Below are 22,234 nucleotides of genomic sequence, written 5' to 3'. Positions count from 1 at the left end.
TTGCCGAACCCCTAACCTCCGTAACATCCTTGTCAAACCCTACAATATTCCCAGACCACCTTCTCTACCCAGCGGTTCCTACCCCTGTAACCGACCCCGATGCAAAACCTGCCCCATGCATCCCCCCACAACCAACTACTCCAGCCCCGCTACTGGTATAACATACACAACTCAAGGCAGGGCCACATGTAAGACAACACGTCATTTATCAGCTGACATGCCTGCACTGCACAGCCTTTTACATTGGTATGATGACAACTGAACTGGCTGAGCGCATGAATGGGCACAGATGAACTGTCCACCTAGGAGATGTCCAATACCCAGTAGCGGAGCATGCCCTCCAGCATAATTCTAGGGACCTAGGAACCTGCTACACCATATGTGCCATTTGGCTTCTCCCACCCAACACCAGTACCTCGGAACTGTGGAGATGGGAACTTGCACTCCAACACATCCTTTCATCCCGCCATCCCCCTGGACTGAACCTGTGTTAACCAACCTCACTCCCATTTACTCTTTAGTCTTCTCCTCTTTCCCTTTCCTCTTTAGCCATTCACGCATCTTTTTATCCTACATAGTTGTGTTTATTTTTATACTATGTACCTCTTTACTTCTGTATTCATCCTCCTTGGTTTGAAGCTGGCACAGTAATTACAGTAGAATATCTTTGGCTTCCCTCTGACATCCATGCCTCCATCTTTGCTACCCTCCCTGTTTACCTTTCCCCTGTTGCTTCATAACCTGGGTTGTGAATAACTGAATCCACTTTAACCTTCTTCCCCTTTTTTCCCCTCTCTCCTCCCTGATGAAGGAACAAGGTTCTGAAAGCTAGGATACGTCAATTTTCTGTTCTGTTTTGTGTATCTATCGGCTGTACTGAGCTGAGGTAAGTACTCGCCAGGCCCTCTATCTCTTTGTTAGTATTTGTTTCATATATATAAACACACACATACACACACACACACACACACACACACACACGCACACACACACAGGGTGATGCGTATTAACATTTAAAAACCTCCAAAGCACTGTAGATGACCCTGAGACAAGTAATTTAATACAAGACACATGGGATCACAAATGTTGGATACGATACAAATGTTGGGAAATGTGTCAAAAGCGAATGACAAATGTCACCAGATGATGTACCTTGCCATGCTTGCAGTGGTTGAGCCTCTTGGTCTGTCACACTTGATCATCCCAACCCAAGTCAAGTATTCATATCGTTGTGGCTACGGATACATGTGTGCGACTTTAGTGATGGCGTTCAGGATTTGCGTCTTGCATCTGGCAGGCAGTATTTTTTCATTGTGTTAAACAATTATATATTTATATTGAAGTTTATTATTTTATTTACCGGTCTTGCAGTTTCCTTGATTTCTTGCAAAGTACAGTACAATGAAAACCTACCATATTGCATAACAAGTAGATGAGTGTAAACTTCAGAATAGCATCATCCCCATTAAATGACCTTTGTTTTCTTTACTAACTAATGTCTGTAAACAAAAAGAGAAGTGACAGAAGCAAAAAACACAAAATCAGAACTGCTTTTGCTTGATTACAGCAGGGACAGTAATTTTGTAACATCTACATTTACAACAGATCATATTTACATAATGTTTTCGAAATTTGCTCTGTTTTCTCAAATGAAAGTATTGCACTGCTGAATCATTCCTTTACACTCAACCCCGACTGCTGCACATGCTGTGGGGTATGTCATCTGGTTACGTCATATGTTCAGTGTTTCTCACCAATTTTTGGGGTATTTTGAACTTTACAAAAAGGCAAATGCAGAAAGTTATCACATTTTGCTGCACAATACCTGCGTCACAGAAAAATAATGTATACAAATCTTCTCAGATTGGCCATTGAATAACTTTGTGCAAGCCTCGCAATATTTCACCAACACAACTGTTCGTCATCTTCAGGTAGTGGTGGGTCCTGTCATCACTGCTGCAAGATGTGACTGGTGATATTCGCACAGCAGAATTGAAATTTGTCAGGCTAGAAGCAGGAGTACGAATGTGTGGACAGGCACTCCCAGTTGGATGGAAATGCCATTCATAGTAGCCTTCTGCTTATGTGTTGTGGGCAATGACTACACTTCTGGACACTCGTGTGGTTAAAAGCTGAATTAACTCTCTGCAAGGTGCTGCATCAGGTCATACATCGGAGGATCTGGTTTCTACTGTTTTAATTTCATGGCAGTCAGTGCTGGATTCTGGGCAGTGCTTAGTCAAAATTCCATATTCCTGTTGGTAAGATTGCCCACCGTATGGCCTCTTGGGAAACGTGTGGTGCCCTGTATTCAGGCAGTGCTCTGCTACCACTAATTTACTGGGTGGCATTTTTGTCAGTGCTGTTGAACACAGTGTTCTTGCACAATGTGAGGTGTCTGCCCTATATAAGATTTCCCATAATGGCATCAGATTTTATATATGATCTGTGTTTTCTAGGGTCAAGATTGTCTTTAACTGAACACAAACACTTCCTTAGTTTCGCTGGTAGACGAAAAACACACTTGATTCTGTTTCTCCTAGCGATTCTTTCTATTTTTGAAAACATGCCACTGAAATATGGCAAGAAAGCCATTTGCAGTGCTTGTCTAAGTATCTTCATTTACATCCCTACACTGAACTTGCTTTGCTCAGAACACATTGCAAATCTGTTTACAAGAATAAACATTCTGCTGCAACACTGTTCTTAGGTTTTACAGTTCACCAGGCAGACTGTTGGTATCTGAGATCACGTGTGCTCTATGTGCCAGGGAGTGTAAGACACTACCACATTGTGCAGGGTGATGGCAACTTTTGGACCGCAAATATAACTCTGCGTGTATCAGTTTGCAGTAGAGACTATGCCCCAGTGTTCTGTCAGCTTTTCTTCTAACTGTGACATCCAGGAATGGTAAGCTGCTATCTTTTTGTACTTCCACAGTGAACTGAATATTCAGATGGAGCGAGTGCAAATGCTGCAGGGACATAGGTAGTGTCTGTATTATGTGGGCCACACCACAAATGTCTCTTCAGCATTCTGCCAGAAGGAGGAATGTTGGATATTTACTAAGGGAAATAGAGGATCTCCCATGGGAACACTGTCCACTTGATTAAAGTAGTTGGTGTTACATAAGAAATAGGATGAGGTATGCACATGTTTAAACAGCACCACAATTTCTTTCTCAAACTTGCTGTTAATAACCTCTAATGAGGGCTGCAGGGGCACTTTTGTAAGTAATGATATAACATTTGAGCTAACTAAAAGATCTGAAAGTTCTAGTTTAAGCATCTTCAGGTATTCTATGAAATCCTCTGAATTCTAAATATGATGGTCATAGTCATCCACATGATAAATTTCAAAGCTGTCATGTGGAAATTGCCAGTTGCATCTTGCAGCAGTGATGGTGGAAATCACCACCACCTGTAGATGCCAAAACGTTGTGTCACTGAAATATTGAGGGAGGGACTTGCATAATGTTATCTGGTGGGGAACCCAAAGTGTTTTTGCAACAGATCTATCAGGCAAGCCTGAAAAGTCACATATACTCCAAGCAGTAAGTACCTGTCGTAAAATGGTCACATTAGTGAGCTTGGCAATTAATTAAGAGTTTATCAATAAATTTGGCTTCATTTTGCAAGAAATTGTGCTGTGTTCCAGTACTCTCTCTTCAACAAAACTAATGTCAGTTTCTGCTCCACCTCTTCAGCCCAAGATCCTATGTACACTCTTGAGCATTTGTGTAAGATACCTGTTTATTTATAAAAATAAAAGTAACTTCTATCATGACTTTCCCATTCTTGTCCAGTGGGTTTGTTATCCTGCTGTTGCCTACTGCAGACTACAAGATTACTGTTGAAGATTTCTGCAAAGTTTTTCTTCCTTTTTAGTGTACCAACATTTCACTGTGTGGTAATTGCCTGGTACTGTTTAACGGGTGTTTTAACAGTTGTTTCAGAGATGCAATACGAAGCAAATGCAGTGAGGATGACTTGCTTGCCATGATTGGGGCAGCAGTGAGAAGAAGGAAGAAACAACATCGAGGTAAGATACATTACAGCAAATGTAACTCTATAGATAGAAAGAAAATTTCTGTTTAACAAGTCATAGCAAACATAAGAGCAAAATAGAACGAAAAACAACAGTGATAGAACCTGTGTTTTTTGTGTAAACTTGGATTTAATTTTTATTTAGTATTCATTCTGATTAATGCCCATTGGTCAACAAGATATTTCAGCCCTAGAATTTGGTTCTGCAAGGTCCATCAGATAACCGTATATGGCTGTTGTAACTCCTTTATTGGACTTCAGAAGTTTTCCAGCAACAAATCTTTTTTTTTTCTTTCTTTCTTTCTTTTTTTTCTTTTTTTAAAAAAAAGCTAAAATGCAGAAAACATCATAAAGCAAACACTCACAGAAAAGCATCAGTGTCCTTGAAACAATGGAAACACCAGTAGGAATATCAACAATATTGGAAAAGGCAGATTACTACTTACTGGTGAAGGCTGTGGCTGAAAGCTTTATGTAAGTGTCTTTTAATTCTGCCCATCTGCAGCCTAAAGTATCTTCTTTATGGTAAGTAACAGTCTGTCTTTTCCTTCATTATTCATTAGTGTTCTTTGTTTTTATTGCTGTTTAGCAAGCATCATCTGGTATATAAGGGATGCGAATAGCGTCAGATGAATCATCACTCTGGAGGATATGAAGGTGCTGCATATTGGTGTGAGACAGCATTATCTGATGAGAGTTTGAAAGAAACCTCATTGTGGATGTCCATTTGGTCGCCTGGTTAAACCTTGCAACATCTGTATTTTTGGAGTATTTGGATCTGACAGTGGCCTGATGTTGGAAAGTAAGGGCATACTCATCATCAATGTTCCAGTTGACTACATCAGACCACTACAAGGGAGCATCACTGTGTAGTGTACTGAGTACATTGTAACCTGTTCACATCTGTGACTGCCATCTGAGAACAAGTACAGTAAACTCTCGTGCAGCTACACTTTTGGCTAGCTAGATTGACACTTGACAAGTTTCAATTTGCGTGCACCTGGAGCCAAGCGTTTGCTGGTGTTTTTTGGCAATCTACTGCTAATCAGTGCACTGGTGCGTGTCAAAAGTCCAAGTATCGTCAATTCGTGCGTGTGTTGGTTGAAGCTCTAGTGTGTTTCTTATTCGTATTGCATGGTTTCATGCCACTGCCATCTATTGGAACTCCTTGGTAGTACAGTACATACAGTATTGTTCTATGCAGCGCAACGTAGCCCTGTCAAAACCGACAATTAGAGTGCGCCGCCTAACACTTTCCACTTGTTGTCGGAACATCAAAGCTGAGTGTTTAACAGTGAATGTACAACACCCTGTTGTGTTGCCACGTGGGCTTGGGTAGAACAGAGGAAATGGCATAGATGTATCGAATGCTTTCATTTGATGGCTGCCACAGCCTGGTTTCAAAAGTCAAAAGTTTGTCTAGTGCATCTCGAGTGTTGTCAAGTTGTGCATCTGTGTGTTTCTGATTTGAGGTTTTGTGCTCCCACTATGTGCCTTAAAGTGTCCAGAGATAAAAGGGGCCAAAAACCATAAAGGACTCAGTCGAGTGTCTGTAGAAAGAACACTGAACGTGACTACAGGCACGAAACATAAAATGAATGTGATCTTGTTGGAAAAAGAGCTTCACACTTTGCAGAGAATTGATGCTGGTGAGCCACCCGCAAAAGTTGCTGCAGAGTAGGAGTACAATTACTGATCGGAAGACAAATTGATCAGGAATTGAAAAATTTTGTTCCATCCAAGCATTGGGCAGCGCAGTGAAATCTTGAAAAACAATGAGAAAAGGTGCACATCCTCAGTTAGAAGAGGCATTATTTTTGTGGCACGAATAAATAAGAGCCAAAGGTGTGTCAGTTTCAGGTCCTCTACTTTGTCAAAATGAGCTGATGAGCTGATAGAAGGAAAGAAGCAAGAATTGCTCGGAAGTAATGGCCAGCAGGATCGTTTCAAGAAGCAGCATGGCATTCATGAAATTGCCATCAGTGCCAAATCATTATCTGGGGATGAAGCGGCTACACTGATTTTAAGAAGAAACTGCACACAATCATTGACAAAGGAGGTTATACTGGCAATCAACTTTACAAATGTGATGAAACTGGGTTGAATTACAAAATGCTGCCAATGAAAACCCTTGCCTCTAAAGAAGAAGAAATGGCTTCAGGATACAAAAAAATCAAAGAAAGATTTACTGTCCTTGCTTGCAGTAATGCCACTGGCAATCATAAACTGTGTCTTACTTTAACTGGCAAATCCAAAACACCAAGAGCATTTAGACACCAACCAACCAGTTTGCCACTGAGGTACACGAGTCAGTCTTAAGGCATGTATGAACAGTGCCATCTTCAGAGAGTGGTTCCAGGCAGAGTTTGTTCCAACTGTAGTAAATTACATGGAAGGAAAAGGACTTCCTTGAAAAGTGCTACTTCTTGTGGACAATGCTCCTTCTCACCCAGGTGATCTGCAAGATGGGGATATCAAAGTTGTATTTCTCCCACAAAATGTCACATCTCTATGTCAACCGATGGACCAAGGTATTCTTGAGGCGATGGAAAAACATTACAGACGCAAGATGCTGGAATAATTAATAGGTGTGATTGATGCTGCAGATGATTTTGTGGAAGCTCTTAAAAAAATCGATGTTTTAAGTGTCATTCATTGACTGCTGAAGCTTGGAATCTAATTCCTCCAGTTCCTCTTGTTAGGTCTTGGAAAAAACTCTTAGATCGTAAGGCAACCTAAGTGGTGGGAAGGAGGAGGCAACACCGAAACTCAAGCTGACGTAATTTTGGTGAATTTACTGGAGAAGCTGGTTGTAAAGACACACACTTCGAAGACATTGAAGAGTGGATAGAAAATGGCATTTTTTCATGTGACTGAGGATGAAATCGTCCAAATTGTGACCGATCATAAAGTGTCAGAAGACTATGTTTCTGATGATGAATCAGAGAAAAATATTCCTCACACATTCTGTTACGAAGTGATCCAAACTGCCCTGGAGTACATCAGCCAACAGGCGGAGACGATTTATCGTGAAATAGTTTGATTTCAACGTTGGAGATGTATTGTTGCAGCAATAGTTTTTCAAGCAAAAAAACAAAAAAAAAAAAAAAAAGACGTTTGTGACTTCGTTACCAAAAAATAAACTCTAATGAAGCATCCTAGAACTTCTATGTCCATAACTTAAAAAGTTTTTTTTTTTTTAATTTTCTTGAAAGTTCCTCTAGACAGACTTTTTGTTCCTTTGAGTAATCTCTAGATTTGTTTCATAATTTTGTTCAGTAGTTTATTTTTTACTCAAAAGAGTAGGTAATAAAATTAAAACTCCTGTTATTTCCTGCTGCCAAATAAGGGAGATTTTTTCTGTAAGAATGCAAAATAAACGAGCTTTGTTATACAGCACTTAAAAACTTTGAGTTTTCAATCATAGTTTGGTGCCTTTTTAACATGTCAACACAATTTTTTCAGTAAAAAAGTGCAGGGTTATTTGCAACCATATCAGTAACGTTTTACATACCCTACGCACATTTTACGATCGTATTTCGCAATATTGATGCAATTTGGAGTGTTCACATGTGAAAACAGGGGGACTTTGATTTATCTGAAATTTTTGTTATCGGAACCGGCCACCGTCCCGATCATTTAGGATAAACAGGAGTTCACTGTAATAGACTCCTTGCAACATGCTGTGTCATACAGCTAGGAGCAGCCAGACTATGGAATTGCCGTCCTGCACATAGGCTGCCATTAACACCCAAGCAAATGACTGCATGTGAAGTGGTGCCATGATCGAGAAGTACGGACTGCTAATGAATGGTGTCACATTATGTTCACTAATGAGTCCCAGTCCTGCACTGCTCCAAATGACTATCGTGGAGAAGTTTGACAGTGACCCGGGGAGATGGGGAGAGGTCCCATTCTTCCATATTTTGGGGGGGGGGGCGTCACAAAGCAGTCCCATGGTGTGGGGAGCCATTGGGTATGACTTCAGGTCATGGCTTGTAATGGCCGAGGGAACTCTGATGGTACAGCAGTGTGTAATAGTATTGTGGTGCTATTTTTCAACAGGCCAGTGCTTGTCCACATGTAGTGTGTGTCTCTTTAAGTTGTCTGCGTGATGTTGATATACTCCTGTGGCCAGCAAAATCCCCATATCTGTCCCCGATAGAACATTATGGGACCAACATGGACGTCAACTCCATCCCACTGCCTGAATCCATGATTGCAATGTCCAGTTACAACAGTTGTGGATCACCTTTCTCAGGAGGGTATGCAGCAGCTTTACGACATCCTCCCGCACTGTCCAGGCCAGACAGGGTGCATTGCTGTATTGATAAGTGTGCTCAAACTGATAAGTTCTGTGTAAATTTGACTCTGTTTTGTTATCACTGAAATAACATCACATACCCTCTAAATTAGCTATGTTTCAATTTGTTTTCTCCCCACCTTCTGAGTGTCTCACTTTTTTTCAAGCAGTGTAATTTAAGACAGACATAAGTATATGAAAATGGGATGGCATAACACATTGCTATTCAACTATGCCCCTAAGAAAATTGTAAGATAATGGAGAAGAGCAGGTGCACTATTACACTGACTAGAACGTAAACTTAAAGATGGAATTATATTGTGTAACCTATACCGATGATGTAATACTTATTGACAAAAACATCACTGATGTGCTAAAGCAATTTGAAATATTAAGGGAGCAATCTAGGAAAATTGGACTAATAATTTCACCTGGATAAAAAATTAATGGACGATACCAAAATGGCACTGGGTGAACTTATATAGGCAACAACATAGTATTCGGTGATAAAGAGTTTAAATAATTAGGTGAAAAAGACCACTGAACATCATAATGAAAAGAAGGCATAGAATCCAGACTTCAGAAAATACAAACTGTCTCTCAGTTAACTAAAAGTATTTTTCCTGGAACTCTAAAATCTAACATTGCACAACAGTGATCAAATTAGAATTTCTTTATGCATGAGAGAGACTCTTTGTCCAACACAAGACATGAAAACAGCAAACTGAATTAGAAGAATGTAAAATTGTAGTAAAAATCTTAGGTCCAAGAATAAAAGATGGAATACATCACACAGAACCCAGTGTGAAATCTCCAGGCAAATTCCTAAAAACTCTTGTTACAATGTGTCTCCAAAGAATCCAACTTGTGGGACATACAGAAAGAATGTATCCAAACAGGCAGCTCATTGGATTCCCACATACTTGAAAAATAAGATCCAACTGATGAAAACAAACAGGAAGAGACCTTACGAAATTGGAATCACCACATTTACAGTATTCTGATGTAGTGATGAGTCACACAGAGTGCAGTTTCACAGTAGCTTGATCAATGCTTGTACTTGTGTATGTAGTATATGCAAGTGTGTACAGCGTCTCTTCTGGTGTACTCACAATATGCTAATTTAGTGGCCGAGCAGTAAACCGGATCCCTACTCAGTTCCAGTGTGCTGTGCTAATTATTCTTCTTCACTGTACATTTATGCTTGGAGCTGCAAGAGAGGCCATTTTCCGGATAGTGCCACAAAAACAACAAATTCTCAGATATCAGTTTAACTTAAACTCTTCAACATCATAGACAACATTTCACATTAATATGTTGCAGAACACTAGATTAGTGTTAAAATTGCCAGAGTAATCATTGTTCTCCATGTGACAGATTGTCACCCGATGTCCAAAATCGATAAATTTTATATCTCTGCACAGAGAAGCAGCTGGTTGCTCATTGTCATCTGTGGTGCTAATCAATGGGTCGAGCTCGTTGCTGGCACAGCGCCACCTCAGAGTAAGTGGCCCCTCATCCCAGCAGGTGGCGATGTTTAAACACCCGTATAGCTCCCAAGACTTACCACGTCTGTGGATAACTCCGTCTCTGCACAGAACTTCCCACATTTCCCACACAGTGGGCCCTCGTGTCTCTTACACACAATAAATCTTCAAACTTATTTCATTGGCTAAGTTAAATTTCGAGTGTGACGTGCTATTTCGTAAAAAATAGCAAACGGTAGACATGGATGTTATTGTGACACTTTCCGAAGGCAACATTTGTGTATTACACTTGTAGAAGTGCACTGCAACATAAAACAGTAGACCGTAAGTTCAAACAATGGAAGCTACAGGTTGGAATATCAGCAGTGTAGGAAAAGATAGAGTGCTAATTACCATAAAGATGGCACGTTAAAATGCAGACAGGCACAGTTAAGACACTTACACATAAGCTTTTGGCCACAACCTTCATCAGAAAAAGAAATAGAAATACACACCATTCATTCACACAAGCAAGCACACCACACACACACATGACCACCAACTCAGACAGCTCAGGCCTGAATGCTAGCCTGTAAGTTTGCTACACAATAAAATAATTATTCTGAGCTACAAGAAAAATGGATTCAAAGAACTAAACTGCTTGAAGAAAAAAAAGGGAAGCTCCCTGAAGCAACGTAGTTTCACGAGTGTGCATACCAGTGGTAAATTATGAGAGTCGCAACTCTCTGAAATGGATAAAAAGGTCACCAGATTGCATTAGCTTTGTTTGTGTCTCGGATTGTTACCGTGAATGGTAGGAGCTATAAGAGATGTGAAGAGCGTAAGATGTTGAGTGATCCCTGTTAAGGACACAGATGCCCTGTACTTCTGTGAGTCAGCATTATCAGCACGTAACAAAATTTGAAGGGGCCTAATTGTGTGTCTCCATTTGCCAGGCTGATTGAATTATGCAGTATGCAGATTTGTGAGACATTCAGATGTGGTAGTGTCCCCATGTTGGACTGCTTGGGTACGTAAGGGCGGCTTGCTTTTCAGCAAGCTTCCGGTTGACCGTGTCTGACGAGCCCATGGGAGAATTGCTGCAAGTACGCCGAGCACATTGTAACCCTTTCACACCTGCACCTGTCATGTGATCAGCAGTGAGTCACATTCTGCAAGACCCGCGATGACAGTTGTCAGTGAGTATGACAACGACATAGGGAGAGGGCGTTTGGGGCAGCATCGGATATGACTTCAGGTCACTCTGACAGCACAGCAGTATGTCATGGACATCCTACATCCTCATTTGCTACCTCCATGTCCAACGGAGTTACAAGAGACAGAGCAGTGAAAACATATCCAGTTGTTGACTCACAAAACGGTTTTGAGCTGTGACGCATGTAGTCTTAAGTGAATCATTCATACAAAAAGAAAAGAAGAGGAAGCTAAAGTCAGAATGTGAAAAAATTGGAGAATGGAATAGATATTTGAAGACTTCACACTTGAAACTCCCAGTTTTCCTATTGTGAAAGTGCCTTTGTGACCATATGCATTTCACTGATGATAAACTTTTTTTTTCCCCCTGGGTCTTGGCTCCATATTTTTTAATCCAGTTGAGTCAGAATACTTGCATAGTATTTGTGAGGTATTGTTTCAGTCTTGCAAGCTAATCTAAAATACAATCCCTTTTGCATCCTAGAAAACAATGACCACTCTTTCTCTCCGATTAAGTCACCTTGGCTATTTTTGTGCAACTGCTGTTTCATTTCATCCACGGGAACAGATTGGTGCATAGAATCAGTTGTGTGTCAGATTGTCCCAAATTGTTTTTCACATTAGGTTGTAGTCAGGCTTCAACAGACATGCCACTCATTTTCTGGTATGGCCACGGCATCAACTGTTTTGCACATCTTTTTAATTACTGATCTTGCAATATCACACTGTGTTCTTTCTCAGCATTTTCATATTTGATTGTAATTCTAGGAAGTAGTTCATGAGTCATCTTACAGAGACATATGCCACATATGAATTCAGCCACCCATTCCTTAACTGTTGACTATGAAGGAACTCCCCCCATGAACCATGGACCTTACCGTTGGTGGGGAGGCTTGCGTGCCTCAGCGATACAGATGGCCGTACCGTAGGTGCAACCACAACGGAGGGGTTTCTGTTGAGAGGCCAGATAAACATGTGGTTCCTGAAGAGGGGCAGCAGCCTTTTCAGTAGTTGCAGGGGCAACAGTCTGGATGATTGACTGATCTGGCCATGTAACATTAACCAAAACACCTTGCTGTGCTGGTACTGTGCACGGCTGAAAGCAAGGGGAAACTGCAGCCATAATTTTTCCCGAGGACATGCAGCTCTTCAACTTGACTAGAAGAAGAGATCGGTTGGTAGGACATGTTTTGAGGCATCAAGGGATCACAAATTTAGCATTGGAGGGCAGCGTGGAGGGTAAAAATCGTAGAGGGAGACCAAGAGATGAATACACTAAGCAGATTCAGAAGGATGTAGGTTGCAGTAGGTACTGGGAGATGAAGAAGCTTGCACAGGATAGAGTAGCATGGAGAGCTGCATCAAACCAGTCTCAGGACTGAAGACCACAACAACAACAACAACATGAAGGAACTGACTCCTAATAAGTAAGATGATGCCTGTAGAAAAGTACAACAAAACAGTAATCTCAAAAAAGGACAGGATAGACAGTACATTCTGTAGGACATATTAAAAGTGATTGGTAAAAGAGACTTGGTGTGTTAAATGCAGCTTTTGATTACATGATAATTGAATTGGATAGATAAACAACCTACTTGCTAAGTGGCGGCAGAACACACACATAAAAGAAGATTATAATTAGGCGAGCTTCAGAGCTAGTAGCTCATTCTTCAGGCAGAAGGGTTGAAGTGGAAGGAAGAGGGGTGAAGGATAGGTCTAGGAAAAAGGGTAGATTTTGAGAAAGTTACCCAGAACTGCAGATCAAGTGCTGACTTTCCAGATGGGATGTGATTCCACATCTACATACATACTCCACTAGCCACCATATGGTGCATGGCAGAAGGTACCCTGTCTCACTACAATAGTCTGAATAAAATTATTTGATAGTTGACATCAATCACTTGCTGCAACAATGTTGCCACATTGGCTACCAGCTACCGTTTGGTTACAGGTGACAACAAACAAGCAGCTCACTTCACAAATTATGTTAAGTGTTTAACACAGAGCAATTTTTCTAGTGGCTGGTGCAAGGTATGTCAGAAATGTTGGATACTCTGTCGACTATTGATTTAAAGTGACCAGTGACTGAACTGGGGCAGACGACCCGTTTTGTATCCCTGACTGTAAACTTGTGTCCTAACCCAGCCGAGAAAATTGTGGTCAACAGTCTGCAGCAGTACTAATATCATGATCGCTTTGTTCATGGCAATTAAAGCTAACCCTTAAGGGTAAACTCACGACAACAAAAACTCAATTTCAGGGCTGAAAGCAAATTGAAATTTCTCCATGTCATTTGTTACCTGTAACTATCCTTACACTAGCTGCACATGCTGCCATGTTAGAAACCAGTGAACAGTCCATGTGGGCACTTGGTCGTGGATTATAGATGACTGAGGCAGATTCCAAATGAAGAAATAATGACAGGAAGAAAAATAAGACCAAATAGAACAGTCAAAACAATGATGAAAAATGATGCAGCAAATTATTAAAAATAAAAAAAAAAATATATTTAAACCAATTAATTGAATGAAAATAATAATCACACTCTTTTGGTTAGATTTAAAAATAAAAATTTTGCTACATTGATGAGATTCAAACCTACAACATGCTACATATTAGATTAATCTGCCAACCATTGTGCTATGCCACAGCACTGCATGAAGTATTTATATATGTGAATGTAGTGACCCAGTTGCAACTATGAATTGCAACCTTAAAAATTTCAGTTTCACGCAGTGTAGTGAAAAGCTTATCTAATGTAAGATGATCTCTGTGAATATGATAACTATATGTATGATACTGAATTACACCTTGTGCTGAGTTATTCAGTAGTGTTTGGTTAGTGCTATGAATGAAATGTGTGTCTTTCATTAGCACTGTTAATGTGTGTTGTTTTTGGTGTAGCTATCGCGTGTCATGAAATACATAATAAAAGTGTCGGGCTCGTAATTTGGGATACAAATACATCAAGAAAGAATGCTGAACCAGGAATTGGAAGTGACTGGCCAATTTTGGTGGAGTTTGGCAACAGCAGACAGTTCAAGTGTGACGCTGACTACTCTTACTGGCGTTTGAAGTGCCAACTATCAAGTAATTTTATTTCAACTGTAGTCAGTTCCTTTCCCGTTCCATCTGCCAATTGAGTGAGGAAAAAGTGAATGTCTATATGCCTCTCTATGAGTCCTAATTTGTTGTCTCTTATCTTTGTGGTCCTTACGCATAATGTATGTTGGTGCAAGCAGAATTGTTCTGCAGTCAGCACAGTGTTCCTCAAAATCCCTCCAGGGATTCCCATTTGAGTTCCAGAAACATCTCCATAATACTTGTATGTTGTTGTTTCAACCTACTGTTAACAAATCTAGTATCCTGCCTCTGAATTACCTCAATGTCTGCTTTCATTCGACCCCTTGCGGATACCAGACACTCAAACTGTACTCAAGAAGAGATCACACTAGCATCCTATATGTGATGTCCATCACAGCTGAGCCACACTGTAGTAAAATCCACCCAACAAACAAAAGATGATTATTCGCCTTCCCTACCATGACCCTCACACGTTTGTTCCATTTCATATCACATTGCAATGTTACGTCCAGATATTGAAACAATGTGACTTCTTCATTCATGACACTACTAATGCTGGATTATGGCATTATGGATTTGTTTTTCCAACTCATCTGCAGTAACTTATATTTTTCTACATTTAGGGTTAGCTGTCATTTATCACACCAACTGGGAACTTTGTCCAGGTCATCTTTTATCCTCCTAAATCACTCAACGATGACACCTTCCATACACCACAACATCATCAGCAAACAACCACAGATTACTGTCCACTTTGTCCATCAAATCAGTTATGCACATAGAAAATATGAGTAATAGTGCTCCTATCACACATCCCTGGAACGATCCTAATGATACCCCAGTCACTGATGGACACTCACCGTCGGGATAATGTAGTGGGTTCTATTACTTCAGAAGTCTTTGAGCCACTCACATGTCTGGGAATGTATTCCATGTGCTTGTACCTTTGTTAAAAGTCTGCAGTGAGGCATTATGTCAAATGCTTCTCGGAAATCAAGAAATATGGAATCTGGGTTTGTGAATTTTGTGATGGCAAAGTTAGAGGAGCAATGCATCTGCATTAAATTTTGTGTGAAACTCAAGAAAACCTTTACAGAGACACACCAAATGATGCTGGGAGCCTATAGCGATGAGTACTTAAGCCATACTCGGTGTTACATATTATTCACACGTTTTAAAAATGGCTTTACAAAAGTCAAACATGATCCTTGTTCAGGACGCTCTTAGATGTCCACTGATGATGCTTGTGTCAGGAACGTCAACGAAATTGTGTGTGCCAGTCGAAGATTCACTGTCCGAGAGATTGTAGAAGAATGTAACATTTCAATTGGATCATGTTATGAAATGACACAGCATCTTGGAATGCATTGTGTTGCCGTCAAGTTCATTCCACGCTCATGAGTCAAGACCAAAAAAACTTTTTGGATCTTACAAATGAGACTGAGATGTTCCTTGTGAGAATAGTATGACCCCTGCAGACTTCTTTTTATTTCCAAAGGTGAAAAGGATGAAGTTTTGCAATGGTAGATGAGATAGAAGAAAATTCGCAGACGGCACTTTATGTGACCCAGCAAGATGTGTGTCAAGACTGCTCCTGGAAGTGGAAATGATATTGGGAGCAGTGTATCAATTTTGGAGTAGAGTAACTAAAAGATAAGCATAGAAAATTTTGTGGACAAAGTTCTGGAATTTTTTGAACAGACATTGTATGACAAAAGGGCATGCTGAGTTGCCCATGAGTGATGCTTTGTACTGATTTGTGGACATAAACTTATTGCTCTCTATGAAACTGATTAGATTCAAACCCAGAATATGTTCAAGAATTCTGCAGCAAACTGATGTTACGGGTATTGGTCTGTAATTTCGCGGGTCTGTTCTTTCGCCCTTCATATATACAGGAGACGCCTCTGTATTTTTTCCCCAGTTGCTTAGGTCTTTCTGCTGGGTGAGAGATTCACAATAAATACAAGCTAAGTAAGGGTCCAGTGCCATATAGCACTCTTTGTAAAACCAAATTGAAATTCCATCTGCAACTGGTGACTTATTTGTTTTTAATTATTTCAGGTGTCAGGGATGCTTACGAGGGTGGTTTGAAAAGTTCTTGAAACAGAATAGAAAAAAAGTACTTATGTCACTGAAACTTTTTTGTTTTTCAATGTACCCTGCTTGTAGATTAATTCACTTGGTCCAACAGTGTTCCAATACCTTGATCCCATCTCGACAATGATTTTCCTCCAGGCCTACAAAATAGTTGTCAACTCAGGCTATCAATTCTTAATTTAAGTGAATCTTCATCCACAAAGAAAAATTTTCAGTTTAGGGAAGAGGCACGTGTGGCAACAATTCATACCTTAGTTTGTGTAATTTTACCATGGCGATGGCACATGCGTGTGAGCGTGCATTGGCTTGATGCTAGATGACTTTCTTCCTTATTAAACCTGGCCTTTTTCTCATATCTTTTGTTGCAATTTGTCCAGAAGGTTAGCATAGTATTCTCCAGTAATTGTTTGCCCAGTGGGGAGATAAAGTACAAACAGAATCCCCTTCCCATCCCAGAACACTGATGCCATGATCTTCCCCGCTGAAGGAATTTGGTGGCGCATCCCAGAACACTGACGCCATGTCCTTCCCCGCTGAAGGAGTTTGGCGGCGGAGATTCAGCATGTTTCCAATGCTTTGATTGTTGCTTTGTCTCTGCGGTATAGTAGTAAACCAAAGTTTCCTCGTGGTCACAAACCAGCACAAAAGTTCTTGTTTGTTTCTCCTAAAACAGGCCAAACATTGTTGTGATATGTCCATTCTCATGTGTTTTTGACCCAGCATCAAGAGTCGCGGCACCCATCTTGTGAATACCTTTCAGATGACATCTGGCAAGCGTGAGCAATTTCATGCACTCTAAATTGGTGATCCTCCTTGATCATTATGTGCACTTTTGCAATGATTTCTAGAGTAGTGACGCATCTTGGCTGACCTATTCATGGATGATCATCATCTAAGCTCTCCTGACCAAATTTAAATTCATTTATCCACTTGGCAACAGTTGAAGACAAAGGAGCAGAGCCCCTGGTGTATTCTGGAAATCGGCATGAATGTCCTTTGCTTTCATACCTATCTTTATGAAGTACTTCATCACTGCTTGAATCTCTACCCGTCCCCCCCCCCCCCCCCCCCCCCCCCGCCCCGTCTTTGCAGATCACTACACAGGAACAACAACAGAGCCGTGTCACTGCCACAGCTCTCTTCCAAGAGCACTGACATGGCACATGTTTACAGGTGATTGTTGTTAGGTGTCTTTGTGCTATTGTCAAATGACGGTGTGTTTATATGATTCTCTTGCATGAATTATTTCTTAAATGTAAAATTTAAAACATTTATCTCCTACTGCCACACCAGACTGGTCAAGTGACATGATGGAAACCTTTGACTCACTTAGTGATTTTACATAGGACAATAATTTCCCCTGCTTCTCAGCCAGATCTTTTGCTGAGGTATGACAGTGGTAGTAACCTTTCCTTGTTGCCATTTGGCATTCTCTTTTGAACCAAGAGTGCAGTAGCTTTTCCTTCCTCAGTATTTTCCGAATTTCATTGTTAAACCACAGTGGCTCTTTTGCATCCTTAATTCGTTTACTAGGTACAGACTTGTTGAGAGTGCAATTCACGATCTGCTTAAGCTTTGACCATAATCTCTCTACGTCCATCTTAATGGAACTAAGTGATGTCAGTTCTGTCTAAGTGAGATGCTAACATCTGCTTATCTGCTCTTTCTGGCATGAACGTTTTCCTAGCCTTCTTGACTGATTTATTAATTTTTGTAACCTTAGTTATTATGATGTTATCATGATTATTAATCCCCATCTCTATGCTGAAGTCATTGATGATATCTGGCCTGTTTGTAACTACAAGGTCTAAGATATTTCCATTGCATGTGGCATGCCAAACTAGGTGCTCAAGACAATTTTTGAAAACCACATTCAAAAGTGCTTCACAAGATTGACTGCACCCCCTGCAATGAAGCCATAGGCTACCATCTGTACTCAGTAGGCTAAATTAACCTCCAACTAGTATTGCATGATCTAGGTATTGACGTGCTACTGTCTGTAGACTTTCTGTGAATGGCTCCAAAACTGTCATAGCAGAACCGGGTGGCTGATTAAAACATTCATTAATTAACGTGATTTCACATAGACTTGTTATATGCAACCAGATAACTTCACTGTCACAATCAGCTTTGACCTCAATAGAGACAATGGACACTCCCTCTCGTACAGTGTCTAACCTGCCTTTCCGATATATATTCCATTAATCAGTAAATATGTCAGAGCTTTCTACTCTGGGTTTCAGCCAGCTCTCAGTCTCTGAGAATAATTTGAGTGCGAGACTTTCCTGGATGGCAGTAAATTCGAAAACTGTGTTACAAGTACTTTGACAACTGATAAAATTTTGACAGTCTACACTGGAGTGAATTCAAAAGATAAACCTCAACCAACATTGAATGTATCTTGGTGATAAAGAGCCCAAATAAATAAATAGATGATTTTATTCCATTTCATCTGATTGAATGAAACACACACAGCATAACTACTCAGAAAACAACTATAGTGCTGACTACATTTACTATCATACATGTAGCACTCTGAGAACATTTCACCTTGTCATAGTAGTCCTGTGTTTTGGAACTAGGCAGTGCTTCATTTCACAAAGCGAAAGGAATGGCTTGTGTGTAAGGAAAAAAAAAAAAAAAAAAAAAAAAAAAAAAAAAAAAAAAAAAAAGAAGAAGAAGAAGAAGAAGAAGAAGAAGAAGAGGAAATAGTGGTTGCTGGTGTTTTTAACACTATCATTCAATTTAGTTCCTATTGTGAACTTTGCAGCTAGGATATGTAAATGCTCTGAGACTGCTATTGATAATATCTTTATGAACAAATCTAGGGGAAAAAAGTCATATCACAAAACCAATAGTAAATAGACTATCTGATCACAACGTGCAGCATCCTGTGTTAAATGTTGAAACTTGTCAGGATAAAAAAAATATTAAATCTGAGTACAGGAGGATAATAAATAAGCCAGAAATTGAGGAATTCAGGAAATTGCTCAAAGACATGAACTGGAGAGATGTTTACCTGACTCAAATGGAAAATACAAAGCATTTATTAATAAAGTTACCTCCTCTTTTGGAAATTGTTTTCCCCTAAAGGTAACTCAGATCACACAGAAGTCAAAAGATAAACCATGGATTACACAAGGAATAAAGATATCATGTGGGGCAAAAAGGAGACTGTATCTACTATCTAGGAACATTTCTGATATTAGCATTGTAATGCATTACAAAGAATACTGCAAAATATTGAATCAAGTAATCCAGAAATTGAAGTAGCTTTATTAAGAGAAAAAGATAATTGTATCAACAAAATAAGAACTGTATGGGATATAGTGAAGACAGAGAGAAGTGGGGCCAAAAAGGAAGTGGAACAGATAGCTCTAAAAGTAAATGAGGCTTTGGTAACAAGTGCATGTAGTGTTGTAAATCTCTTAAGCAAGACTTAATTTTTGTTACTGATGGCTCGGGGTTATCAGGTACGGTGAATGGTGCAATGGAGTATCTGGGACCAGTCTTTGAAGAACATTGTGTAGAACCTATTCGAGGAACTTTGAATTCCGACCATTGCTTCTCAGTATACTTACTCCTTAATGAAATTTGTTGCAAGTTACATATCTATATTTCCAACAAATAGCTCAATACATATTATCAATACTAGGAATAAGAACAATCTACATAAAGACCTAAAATCACTTATGTTGGTCCAAAAGGGTGTCCATTATTCAGGAACACACATTTTCAATAAATTACCAGCACCCATTAAAAACTTGGTTTCAGATAAAGCACAGTTTAAACAGAGTTTGAATGACTTTTTGATAGGCAATGCCTTCTACTCTATAGATGAATATCGTAACAGAGACTGAAAGGCCAGCTTAAGTAAAAATATGTTAGATTTAAGTTTTGACAGCACTTGGTTGCAACAGTCAATATTAAGTATTTTGTGTATGATAAATTTATTAATAGTGCATAACAATGTTTCATTCTGACAGCGTATTAATTCTGTAAATATTAGCTTTTCCAGTTTACTGTATTGTATTCACCTATTTTGACAATCTCGTGACAAATGATCAGGGAAGTATTCATTATATTAAAATGTTTTGTGTTATACATTCTGACATGTTCCACACCCTCGAGAATCATCTCATTTTTTCGGTGTATGTAACAAAAACTGAATCAAATCAAATCCAATCACCATCTCTCGTCATGTAATAACTTCACTTCTTCTTCTTCCCTTGTCGTCTCCTGTTTTTCCAGTACTCGTCCATCTCCTCCTCATGTTTTTCCCCCTTTATTCTATTCGTGTTGTTCTCAATCCCCTATTTCTTCTGCATTGAAAGCCTTTTATTTTTATTTACTTATTCTTTTATTGAGGTGAGTCTCTATGGACTGCGAGGTAACAACCGAATTCACTCTAGTGTCCAGGTCTTGTTCTTGCTCCAGCTTTGACTTCCTGCCAGTATCTTCTGAGCCCCTCCAAGAAGTGCCTTTTTATGCTCTTCAGATAATGGTCCTCACTGTCTTTCGGATGTTGATGCCATGTTAAAACCTTGGTAGTTGGTCACCAGTCTTCTAAATTTGTTCCTTTCAGGAATTTCTCTCTGAGATACCAATCTGCTTAAGATCTTTTTCACATTCTTTGAACCATCTCGGCCTCGTTTTCTTAGATAGGATGAAACTCCGTATTCTTTTTGTTAGTCAATCACCGTCCATTTTCATGAGATGACCATAAAATAACAATCATTTCTTTGTAATGGATGCTGTGATAGGTTCTGTCTCACTGCACGTGTCCTCATTTGCTCTCATTCGTCATTGTCCATCGACCCATCTATTACCTTAGGATTTTCCTTAATATCCTACACTCACGCTTTTCCAGCCACTCAGCTTGACCTTGTCTATTCGTGGTCAAAGTTTTGGATGCTTATAAGCCCTCAGGTTGTACAACTGTATTATAATGTTGGAATTTGGCCCATATACTCATAGACTTGTTGTTATAAGTATTCTTTGTCAGTTGGTATGCTTGGTCTAACTTCCTCATCCCGACAATTGCTTCTTCTTTTAATCCATTCTCCTGGTGGATGACTTCACCGAGATACCTGAAATTCTTAACTCATCCGATTTTTTCCCAGGTTGGTTATCTTCCATTCAGGTCCGTCACAGATGTTCGTCATATATTTTGTCTTTTGAATAGAGATCTGGAGTCTAACTTTTTTCATCAATTTCTGACAGCCTATTTATCTTGTTGATTGCTGACTCTATGTTGTTAGCAAAAATGGCCAGGTCAGCCTCAAAATCTAAGCAGTCAATGCACACCCCTTTGTTCTTAGGACCAAGTCTGAACCACTCTTCATTTGTTTCTTCTTGGGCTAATAACTTTCTCCACTCTCGAATGACCTTTTCCAAGACACAATTGAAAAGGAGAGGGATAGTCTATCTCCTCGTCTTATGTCCGTTCTGATTGTAAAGGGTTCAGATACCTCACCCATAAGTTTAATTTTCGACACTGTGTTAGCAAGAGTTTGTTTGATCAGCTTTCTTGATGTATTATCCACCCCAAACTTTTCCAAAATATTCATTAATGCATGTCAGTCGATGGAGTCATATACTTTCTGAAAATCAACACGCATGACCACATAGTTATTTCTTCCAATTTTTTTTTGTACCTCATGATGTTCTTCAGGTTAAAGATCTGTTCTGCGCAAGAATCACCCTTTTGGAAACCAGCTTGATAGTCCCCAATCAGTTGGTTACAATGATCTTCTATTCTATTCTGTATCACTTTCGAGAGAATCTTATATGGAACAGATACTAATGAGGTACCCCTATAGTTATTGACATTCTATTTATCACCTTTTTTGTGTAGACGATGGATTAAAGCTGACTGCCATTCAGTTGGTATCATCCTAGCTCTCCAGATCTCCTCAAAAAGTTGGACTAGTATATCTAGAGTTTCATTATTTGCCAGCTTCAGTAGTTCCACCACTATTGAATCCTCTCCAGCTGCCTTATTATTCTTAAAGTTGTTG

General features: G+C 39.7%; 1 protein-coding gene across 1 annotated transcript in view; it reads left to right on the top strand.

The window, feature by feature from the left end:
• The window catches only part of LOC124554900 (molybdenum cofactor biosynthesis protein 1-like), a 60,324-nt gene that overhangs the window by 33,913 nt on the left and 4,177 nt on the right, over positions 1 to 22,234 (top strand). The window contains exon 6 of the mRNA XM_047128589.1: positions 3,956 to 4,041. Coding sequence (XP_046984545.1) covers positions 3,956 to 4,041 — 86 coding nt within the window. The remainder of the gene's footprint in view (positions 1 to 3,955; positions 4,042 to 22,234) is intronic.

The sequence above is a fragment of the Schistocerca americana genome, chromosome X (genome assembly GCF_021461395.2).
Source record: "Schistocerca americana isolate TAMUIC-IGC-003095 chromosome X, iqSchAmer2.1, whole genome shotgun sequence".
In the NCBI taxonomy this organism is placed as follows: domain Eukaryota; kingdom Metazoa; phylum Arthropoda; class Insecta; order Orthoptera; family Acrididae; genus Schistocerca; species Schistocerca americana.
The sequence above is the reverse complement of the archived record's forward strand: the minus strand, read 5'-3'. Positions and strand labels throughout refer to the sequence as shown.